At 42.5% G+C, this 11,145-nt stretch overlaps 1 protein-coding gene and 1 pseudogene across 1 annotated transcript in view; one reads left to right on the forward strand and one right to left on the reverse strand.

Annotated features, from left to right (window-relative positions):
* The window catches only part of LOC101999755, a 3,804-nt pseudogene extending 1,917 nt beyond the window's left edge, over positions 1-1,887 (forward strand).
* Positions 1-9,264, reverse strand: part of LOC102000020 (zinc finger protein 717-like) — a 14,649-nt gene extending 5,385 nt beyond the window's left edge. The window contains exons 1-3 of the mRNA XM_013346354.2: positions 8,855-9,264; positions 5,741-5,805; positions 4,301-4,470 (exon numbers count right to left, since the gene is read on the reverse strand). Of these exons, the coding sequence (XP_013201808.1) occupies positions 4,301-4,315 (15 nt within the window). The 5' untranslated portion in view covers positions 4,316-4,470; positions 5,741-5,805; positions 8,855-9,264. The remainder of the gene's footprint in view (positions 1-4,300; positions 4,471-5,740; positions 5,806-8,854) is intronic.
* Positions 9,265-11,145: the final 1,881 nt, after the last annotated feature.

The raw sequence follows: 11,145 nt of genomic DNA on the forward strand, positions 1-11,145 counted from the left end.
GGAGCCTGTCCTGGAACTAGGTCTTGTAGACCAGGCTGGTCTCGAACTCACAGAGATCCGCCTGCCTCTGCCTCCCAAGTGCTGGGATTAAAGGCATGCGCCGATATTCTTGAAGACCTTGTCATGGAGTTCATTACTGAAATGACTCACAAGGCAATGTCAATCGGGAGACAGGGTCGAGTGCAAGCTGAAGATATTGTCTTCCTGATTCGAAGGACCCAAAGTTTGCCAGAGTTAAAGACTTACTTACTATGAATGAAGAATTGAAGCGGGCTAGAAAAGCTTTTGACGAAGCCAACTATGGATCTTGACACCGTTTGTAATATCTGAAATTTTGATATTTTATTTGGAAACCATACATTCTAACTTGTCTACAGTAATGCGATGGCTAGGCATGCAATGAAGGAGGCCTTCAGTTCTCGCTCTGTAACTTGAGCCTTTCATTGCCTGCCTTTATATCTGAATCCTTCACCGGGATTCAGTGACTTCTGAATGTGTCACCAGTTGTGCAGCTCCATCTGAAAAGGCAGTGTTTTGTAGACTTGTGTATGCCAAGCTCTATGCCATGGCTGCATAACATGTAATCTAAATGTCCTTTTGGCTTTATGAAAGTTGAGACTCGCGCTTTATGTATTGCAAGTTTTTATGACAGTGGCGGGAGAAATTCTTAGAGAATGAACTGGTTTGTGTTTCTTTTAAGGAACTAAGTTCTTGTAAGAATGCTTATTTGTTTTAATATTCTTTTCTAAAAGAACTCTTTTTTTTTTTTTTTAATGAAACTACTATTTGTTAAGTGTTAATGGACCTCATCTTCCTTGGCAACAGTAGTTTCTAAAACAAGTGCTTTCAGCAGCAGGGATGGCACAGCTTATAAACCTGAGTCAGGACAGATGTTTTGGGTGGTGTTCTATTGACATAAATGTAAGTAATTTCATTGTAAAAATGTATAGTTGATTTAACTAGTATGTGACTGTGCAAGCATTTTCATAGTTAAGGATATGCAGGCTTTGTGTGTATTTAGCGTATTGCATTAAATTATTTTATTTAGCTTATAATAAGGATTAAAATTACATTTAAAGAGGTTACTGAATGTTACTCTGTGAAACTTACTGGTGCTTCTTAACATTGCTAGATCAGTAGTTGGGGAAATGCTACCTGTTTAATCTGTTGATACAAGGAATAAAGGATGAAGAATTAAACACAAAAAAAAAAAAAAAGAAAAGAAAAACAATTGAATGCTAAAAGCCGAGCTAGCTCAAATTCTTTTAATCTTTATGTTGGGAGATGTGTTCACAGGTTTCGGTGTGCATCATAGCTAAAACAAAGCTTTAACAAATGACTTAAGGTTAGGCTAAGATGTTTTTGTTATTGTCTTTGAGGTAATAAAAAAAATATCTTGGGGCTAGAGAGATGGCTCAGCGGTTAAGAGCATTGCCTGCTCTTCCAAAGGTCCTGAGTTCAATTCCCAGCAACCACATGGTGGCTCACAACCATCTGAAATGAGATCTGGTGCCCTCTTCTGGCCTGCAGGCAGACACACAGACAGAACATTGTATACATAATAAATAAATAAATATTTTAAAAAAATATCTTGGAAAACAATTTAAAGGCATACTTTATTAATAAGTTCACTGGTATTGTGGCTTCTCCTTCAATCTCTGAGCTACTGGACACTGGTCCTCATGGCAGCAATAGCTAAGTTTTATATGCCTCTTGGTCCTATCCCTCACTCGCTACAACACTAGGGAGAACTGGTCCTGCACCTCACCTGGGCAGCACAATAGAGCTGATCCTGTTAACAGGGTGCAGGTGAGCTGGTCCTGAGGTCATGAGAGTGGGAGAGTTGATCCTGCCCCCCTCATCTGCCATGCAGTGGTGTGGGAGAAGGAAAGATGCCCTCCCCCCTTGGCACCTGCAGCAGACAAGAGAGTTGATCCTGCACCTCTCCTGGACAGCACAGTAGAGCTAAACATGTTGATGGGGGCATGGATGAGCCACCGCAAGAACCTGAACATGGGCGATCTGGCCCTGCTCCTCATCTAGCACACAGTGGCATGGGTAAGGAAGAGATTTACACACACACACATCTGTTGATGCCTGCACAGATGAGCTGGCCCCAAGAATGTGAGCATGGGAAATATGACCCCACCCCTCATCTGCCATATTGGGAGAGATGCCCTACCCACCAACCCTTGCCTGTGACAGGAAGAAGAGCTGGCCTTGCCCCTCACCATCTGCAGCACTTAAGAGAGTGGCCCCTGAATTTCACTCACCCGGGCAACATAGTACAATTGGCCTTGGTGGTGTAGGTGTGGGTGGGCTATCCCTAGGGATGTGAGAACAGGAGAACCAATCCCACCCTTTGCTGCTTGCTATAAAGGATGAACTAGCCAGGGCAGTGCTAGAGCGCTCACCTTGGTAGTGAGGATGAGGGAGAGTTGGCAGGCTGACCAATCCAGTAACCATCCAGACCCAGGCATCATGATGGGCTATAAGTTGGTCCATCCCCAACTCTCTGGGTAAATATCACTTAACAAAATTAAATCAAGACCAGATAAGCAAATTAAATACACCTATAACTGCTAAAAAAAAAAAATTGGAACAGACATCAAAAGTCTCACAACCAAAAAAAGCCCAGGACCAGATGGTTTCAGCTCAAAATTGTTTCAGCTCAGAATTCTACAAGATTTTCAAAGAAATAATACCAATACTCCTCAAATTGTTCCATACAATAGAAACAGAAGGAACACTGCCAAACTGTTTTTATGAGGCTACAATTTCCCTGATACCCAAACCACATAAAGACATAACATCTTGAAATTTGCAAGCAAATGGATGGAGCTAGAAAACACCATATTAAGTGAGGTAACCCAGACCCAGAAAGACAAATATCACATGTACTCACTCGTAAGTGGCTTTTAGACATAAAGCAAAGAAAACCAGCCTACAATTCACAATCCCAGAGAACCTAAACAACAATGAGGACCCTAAGAGACATATATATGTATCTAATCTACATGGGAAGTAGAAAAAGACAAGATCTCCTGAGTAAACTGGAAGCATGAGGATCATGGGAGAGGGTTGAAGGGGAGGGGAGAGAAAGGGAAGGGAGCAGAGAAAAATATATAGCTAAATAAGATCAATTTTAAAAGCTTAAAAAAATAAAAATAAGTTGGCCCATGCCATCATTCACCCCATCTACGATCTGCAGGAGGACATGAAGAGGCCAGTCTTAGAGATCCAAAGCTGCAGGATCTGCACAGCAGAGCAACAACAGGATATCTAAGTAGAGTCCCAGTGAGGGCCCAGTGTCAATAATGTAGCAGAAACCAGAGGCTTCTTGACCTCTGACTCTTCATGACCTATGACTTGCAATGAACACTTGCAAGTAAAGATATATGGACTAACAGGTATACTGTGTGACTCAATATGCCACACGACCGCTTCCACAATGAGATTTTTCTTTCCATTCCTTTTAAAATTTATTTGGGGGAGGAAGGGGCAGGTTTTAAGAACAGAGGACAGATATGAAGGAACGGGGAGATGAATGGGATTGAGAAGGATGATATGAAATCCACAAATTAATAAAAAGTTTTTAAAAAGAGAGACAGAAGGAAAGGAAAAAAGAAGGCAAGGAAGGTAGGAGAGTAGAAACGGGGACAGTTCAGGGCGTAGTTCATAATAGGCAAATGCTTAATGTTCATGGGACACGGGGTTCAAGCCCCAATGTATACAAACACACAAATTAAAAGTAAAAAGAGTCTGAGTATTTGGCTGACGTTAGTGAAAAAAAGATGGTTAATTGCAAATGGAGCCATTTTCTACAGAAAAAGAGTATCAGTTGAGAGACTTGCAAGAGCCAGAGAGCTGAATGAAGACACATGAAAGCATGGCCCTGGACTAGGCTTTCGGCAAAGAACTGTCCTGGCTGTCTAATGGGAATATATGCCCAAGTCAGTATACACAGGGCAGCCCTACATCCCACCACCCTTGTCCTCTCCTGAGTGTTGGATGAGTATGGACGGGAGGTTAACAGACACTCGACCATGATCTTATCCAGTTCCATAACTGGAAAAGCTTCGTGGTGGAAATGACAGTGATCCAAGATATTTTCAACCTGGGAGAAATATGAATAATGTACAGCAACAAGAAAAACCATAATTTCTTAATTGTTGCCATAATTACTACTAATAGGAGTTGAAGTTGAATTCTCTCCATAGATTTGGCCAGGTATTATTGATGGTCAGACTATAAATAAAATAGCAATATGTATCCAAGCGGGGTATAATAAACAACTCACCACACATTCATTCATGATGTCTGTAAGTTGCTTGTTTGTGTTTTTACCCTCGAAAACACACAGGTGATCCAGAAGCACAGTTGAGCAAAGGAGACCAGGGTAGAGTCATGAGAGTGAGAGGATATCCATGGTTGGTCCTAGAGTCTCCGCTCAAAACACTATGCAATTAGCTGAAAGAAGAAGAAAAAAATTGTAAGAAAATTTCCTAGGGGCTGGAGAGACAGCTGTTCTTCCAGAAGACCCAGGTTCAATTCCCAGCACCCACATGGTAGCTCACAACTGTCTGTAACTCCAGTTCCAAGAGATCTGAAGCCCCCACACAGACATACATGCAGGCCAAACACCAATGCACACAAAAATAAATAAATCTTAAAAAAAAAAAAAAGCAAAAGAAAATAGTCCCATCTAGAAGAAAGTGCAACAAAGATACCATTTACAATGGGCTCACAAGTACATTCAGAGCCGTTACACATGAAAGCTATGGCTGAATTCATAAGCACTAACATCAGCAAATAATGAACAATTTGGTAACAACATTCCCTTCCAAAAGTACTTAATAATTGAAACCACAGAAATTATGCTTTCCCTATCATTAACGCAGAAATGCACCTGTTACATGAAATATTCTACAATCCACCCAAATGGGCTCCATATAAGCACTTCCTCTACATTACTTCTTCCTTCATATAGCTCATTTCCATGGAAAATATGCAGATTGCAAGATTTTTTTTTTTTGCCCATGTTTATACAGGATAAAAAAAAAAACAATGAACATTTCTTATAGGGCATTGATTGCTACAGTAATGTTTCCAAATGGGGCATCTCCACGTATCTACACCCCCATTTAATTCCCATGATTACTATGAGCCATTTGACTCATTTGACCAAGTGAACTCAGTAAATACGAAAACAACCTAAGCTTGAAAAGTGTTTCCTGGGCTGGAGAGATGGCTCAGAGGTTAAGAGCATTGCCTGCTCTTCCAAAGGTCCTGAGTTCAATTCCCAGCAACCACATGGTGGCTCACAACCATCTGTAATGAGATCTGGTGCCCTCTTCTGGCCTGCAGGCATACATACAGACAGAATATTGTTTGAAAAAAAAAAAAAGAAAAGAAAGGTGTTTCCTGCTGAGTGGTGGTGGTGCACGCCTTTAATCCCAGCACGCCTTTAATCCCAGAGGCAGAAGCAGGTGGATCTCTGTGAGTTCGAGGTCAGCCTGGTTTACAAGAGCTAGTTCCAGGACAGCCAGGGCTACACAAAGAAACCCTGTCTCACAAAAAAAAAAAAAAAAAAAAAAAAAGTATTTCCTGCCTAGTACTTCCCTACTAGGCACAGGTGTACTGTGAAGAGCTTTGGTGCCGGCTTGATGAAAACAGGAACCACTAAATGTGAGACAGAACACCCTGAATGAAGCAGTCTCAAAGCACTGATGAATCAAACCTCATTCGTCACTCAAGGCAGGAAAATACAGAAACTTCCCAGCGGAGACCAGTCCAGATATCGACCTACAGAAATGTGAGAAAAAAAAAATTAAATTGTTCTTCAAAGCAATATTTTTGTTGATGTGTTATACAAGAAAGGTTTATACATTTAATGATTTAGAATTCAATTATTTTAACATATAATAGGAAATAGTTTCCAAGCATGGCAAACACAATACAAAGTATTCTGTAGCCAGATGCCTAAGGTTTGAAAATCACAATAAGAATATGTGAAGTCGCCAGGTGGCACATGTCTTTAATCCCAGCACTTGGGTGGCAGAGGCAGGTGGATCTCTGTGAGTTTGAGGCCAGCCTGGTCTACAGAGTGAGTTCCAGGACAGGCTTCAAAACTACACAGAGAAACCCTGTCTCGAAAAACCAAAAAAGGCTGGTCTACAGAGCTAGTTCTAGGACAGGCTCCAAAGCCACAGAGAAACCCTGTCTCGAAAAACCAAAAAAAAAAAAAAAAAAAAAAAAAAACAGAAAAGGAAAGAATACTGAAGTCACATGATTCAAACAAGTAATGTCTGGCTACAAAGACAACATCTAAGCTTTTAAACAGAAAGGCTGCCACTTTCACGTGAGTGTGGCATTTTGTAGTATTTACATGTATAGGTTTACATGCATAAGTTTCATGAGATCTAATTTTGCATTTTACAAAACTGAGACTGATTTCTATTATTTTCATTCTTAAGAATTTTGGTTAACAGAATGCTAGCATTAAATAAAACACTTCTGTTTTTAGCCTTTAAGGTTAAAATGTATTGATGGTAATAAGGATAGGAAACTTAAGACAAGGTATTTGGAAAGTGTTTGAAAACTGATCACCTTGTTCTGTGGTAAAGCATTTGCAGATCATACTCAGACACTAGATTTCAACACCAAAAACAGAAGCACACAAATTTAAGACATGTACACATGGTAACTAGAAATCAGTATTAGAAAAAACACAAACATTAGTTTTTATTAAGTGCATGGTAAACAGACATACATGCAGACAATATACTAAGACACACAAGATTAATTGAAAGAGCTCACACAATGGAAACACTGAGGGAAGAGGAAGGGGAAAGTAAACTAACCAACCACTGATTCAGCCCAGGTGCGACAGGGCACCCATCCACACTAGATCACAACTTCCAGATACAACAAATATTTCCCAGGCCCTTGCCAATCTTTTTCAACTAAGCTGGTAGAAAAGGATCAAGCCCCTACCACCCATATATTGCTAGCTTCTGAGAAGGTGGTAGCTTTGCCCAGAAATTGTTCTAAGCAATGGGATCAGCAGTCGCTTAGGCCATGCAAAGCTACGAGTTGCACCTACACGCTGCCTCCGCTCAAATGCACTAGTTCATTAATAGTAGATCTTGCCTGCTGTGGGGCAGGTCCCCATCGGAGAACCTTCACAGGACTGAGACTGTTCGCATGCCCATTACACAGCTGGAATTGCATCCACGGTAGCTCTTGCTTAACTCCCTAGAGATGTACACTGCCTTATGTGGACTCATCTTCACACATCATGTATCGCACGCACACAAAGAATCTCCCTTGGCTGAACAAGTATATCCCTGCCTCCAACCCCACCCACAGCTTATCAGCCTATGACGCAGATGGTACTACAGTCACTGCCCAGCTTGCAGCTCTGTTGCATTACACTCAATAAACACACTTCCTATTCTGGTCCAAAGCGCAAATTCATTCACAGCTCAGCAATCCTTCCCTCTTCAGGCCACCAACATAGTAGGCTGAGCATCAGGGTAACGAGGAAGGAATCGGTAGTCCAGATGGGCCACTGTTCTGTTCTGAAACGTGAATGTGTCATGGTGTACAGGTAACTTTCAATTATGCCATGAAGATATGGACAGACCCTGTTAATCGAAGTAAGTTTTAGTCAGAGGGGCTATATCACAAGGTCCTGCTGTTCTGTAGAGTTAGGATGCAGCAGTCTAAGGCCTGGACCCAGAGCTAATTCCCTACCAGGACCCAGCACTTACTTCCTGGTCTCTTATTAAAGGTTTTCCTCCACACTAGCCGGATGGAGTTCCTACTGATGAAACACCCTCCTTCAGAACCTGAAACCCCCTACTTTGTTCCCAAGAAAATGTTCTTATTTCAATACTTGAATCTTCTGAGAGACCTTCTTGTCTCTGGTGACTTGCAAAAAAACGAAACAAAACCTTCTAAGACAGTGGTTCTCAACCTTCCTAATGCTGCAACCTTTTAATACAGTTCCTCATGTCATGGTGACCTCCAACCATAAGATTATCGTCGTTGCTACTTTATAACTGTAATTATGCTACTGTTATAAATCATAATGTAAATATCTGATATGCAGGATGTCTAATATGCGACCCTTGTGAAAGGGTCGTTTGACCCGTTGATTGAGAATCGCTAAGAACTCAAACCTAGACTGCCAAGCTGGCCATTGTCAAGCCCAAAAAAAGTCACTTCGTGAAGAGACAGGAAATCTAACGAATACAATTGCCAATACACAACAAGATCTACAGTCACTACGTGAGAATTTACCCAGGAATTTCGGGTCAATTCATTAGGATAACAAACACCCTTTTTCCGTTAGCGACTCTGGGTCACAGGCCCTATTAAGTTGGGAGCGCAGGTCCCAGTCCCTCGTACCTATCCCAGCCCCCAGGCCTGGTCTGGACTTCAAATCCCAGCAGGCCAGGTCCTGACCCCTTCCCCAGGGTACTTAAATGATCCCTCCAAAAGAAGAATACGTCCCGGGGGTCGTTCCTGTGGCCTCCCGTTTCCCCCTCGGGGCCACCCGAGAGCGCAGATCTCCCATTAAACCTGGATATTTTTTGATTTGGCTTGTTTGGGATTTCTGGGTCATTCTAGTGAAAATTCCCGGTTCTGTAGTCTGGTCTCCTATTAATGGTCTTTTTCCACCCCCAACCCCGCCTAAAAAAAAAGAGCCACACAGGTAACAGGATTCATCACTGGCAGCAAGGACAGGAATGTCAGCTCACACCGCAGCCCGCTCCCCCAACCCCCAGCCTGGCAATCTAAAGACACGCACCGCCCTCACCCCCAAGTCGCCATCTTGGGCTCTCACCTTCTTGGCAGAGCTTCTGTAATGGCCCTCTGTTGGGGTCACAGACCCGGACACCTCCTAGGGCAGTCCGTGAAAGCACTGTCCAGGTCGTCTGATCCGACTGGGCACGGTGGGTCCCGCAGTCTCCTTTCAGACCCGCTCCGGCCTGCCCTCGCACTGCGTCTCAGTCCCACCAAGATCCACCTATATTTCTGCTTCCAGCGAGCAAAGGGGTTCGGGTCCCGCTTCCGAGGATCGCGACTCTCCCCTTCCTATTTCGCACCCTCTCCAGGAAGCCGACACCAAACTCGCAGCCCGAGAGACTGAGTCAGCACAACGCCAGGCCGCGACTTTCTAAGCCAAAGTTCTCAGGAGAGTGTGGCACAGAGGAGCCTACCAAGGCCAGAACCTAGCTGTTTACCTGAGCCCCAGAGGGATGGCCTCGTAGGTGAGGGACTACATTACCCATGAGTCTCTGAGTAACTATGGCAAGTGGAAAAGGACACTTCCCTCCAAATCCACACTCGTAATTACCAGGAATAGCGGATTTCTGAATAGGTACCTGCTTTGTAACAACGATGTGACGTTTCTTCACCTTTCTCTCATTCGAACCCCAGGTGTCTCAAAGCCGTATAGAACCTGAGAAGGAACCTCCAGTGTACTCATTATAGAAACAGACCAATTATTTCTGTGGGAGACACTGAGAAAATCGGTATGATATTGTGGGATATTCACCAGGGAAGACTGCTTTCTATAGGTTTAAACCAATAGAAAGTCTTTATAATCCGGCTGGCGACTACCCTGAGGGTTCAGAATCCCAGTGACACCCCGAGTCTTCCTCGGGGTGAGATTTAAGCACAAAAACCATGTCCTGAGCTACTTCAGTTAACAAGAATAGTTACCCAGAAGAACTACAGAAGCCAAAAACCAAGGTTAATACATTTAGAGACTTTCCCATAACTATGGGCTTTGATAAATTAGGCCTTTGTTTTAGGTTTGTCAGGCGGTGTTGTCTACGTGCTGAGTTTAACAGCCTGAATGGCCCCCCCATCATGGAGTCAACTGTGCTACAGTCTCAATGGTACTTCCATCATGGAGTCAGTTGCGCTACGGTCTCAGGGCTTACTAACGTCTGGGGCCCTGTTACAAAACCTTATGATGGCTTCCCAGAGCTCCGCAGGAAGCTAAATGCTTAGTGATCTCCAAAACCTGTGAACTAGTTCCAACATCACCAGTCAACTGTCAAATTCAGCGTTCTGCTTATACCACACAGTAATTTTCCACTATTTTGGACCTCTTAATAAAAGGAAATAACAAGAAACAACGTAAATAGACAAGAGACAAAAGTCAAGATATTTCCTGTATAGGAATAATTGAAATCTGAAATGAAAAAAGAAAACTCACTTCCTGCCAGGCAGTAGTGGTGCATGACTTTAATCCTAGCACTCAGAAGACAGAGGCAGGCAGATCTCTGAGTTCAAAGTCAGACTGGTCTACAGAGAGAGTTCCAAGACAGCCTGGGCTACACAAAGAAACCTTACTTCAAAAAACAAAAAAAAATCACTTCCTAAAATTTAAATCATTTTCAAAAATCTTCAAAAGTGAACTAAATTGAAGCTGGGAGTGGTGGACACATCTTTAAACCCAACAGAGGCATTAAGGGAGGAGGGATGTAGGTGGGATGTAGGTGGATCTCTGAGTTCTAGTCTATCCTGGTCTACAGAGCAAGTTCCACAACAACCAGGACTACCAGAGAAAACCTGTCTCAAAAAAGAAGAGGAGGAGGAAGAAAAAAAGAAAAAAGAACTCAGAAACCAGACAAACATGAAATGAGTCAAACACAGTCTAAAGAAATGTAGACATTCCTTTCTCAGAGTTGAGATGATAGATTCCACATTAAGATGAATTATTCAACATAATTTAAACATTCACTATATAATCTTAATAAAGTTCTCATGAAAGTATTTCTGTCTGTAAAGTGAAAGACATATGCCTCAAACTTATAGGGGTCCACCTGTCTCTGACTCTCAAGAGTTGGGATTCAGGCCCTTAATAACTTATTCTTAACAAAGTAATCAAGTATCATCCTGAGGATTATCTTATAAAGAAATTGTAGCCTCCATTTGCACATTTTTTCTTCCTCTTACACCGTTTGGTCTGAAGGAAGCCAAATGCCACTTGCCGGGCTGTGCAGAAGAGCGGTCCCTGTGAGTGATTGATCTTAGAAACCAATTATACAACTCAAAGGGAGTTTGTGATGACTGATCCCTGGATAAGAACTTGACTTAGAGCCAAAAGCACCTTAAAAAGTT

This window comes from Microtus ochrogaster, chromosome 5 (assembly GCF_000317375.1).
Source record: "Microtus ochrogaster isolate Prairie Vole_2 chromosome 5, MicOch1.0, whole genome shotgun sequence".
Lineage (NCBI taxonomy): Eukaryota > Metazoa > Chordata > Mammalia > Rodentia > Cricetidae > Microtus > Microtus ochrogaster.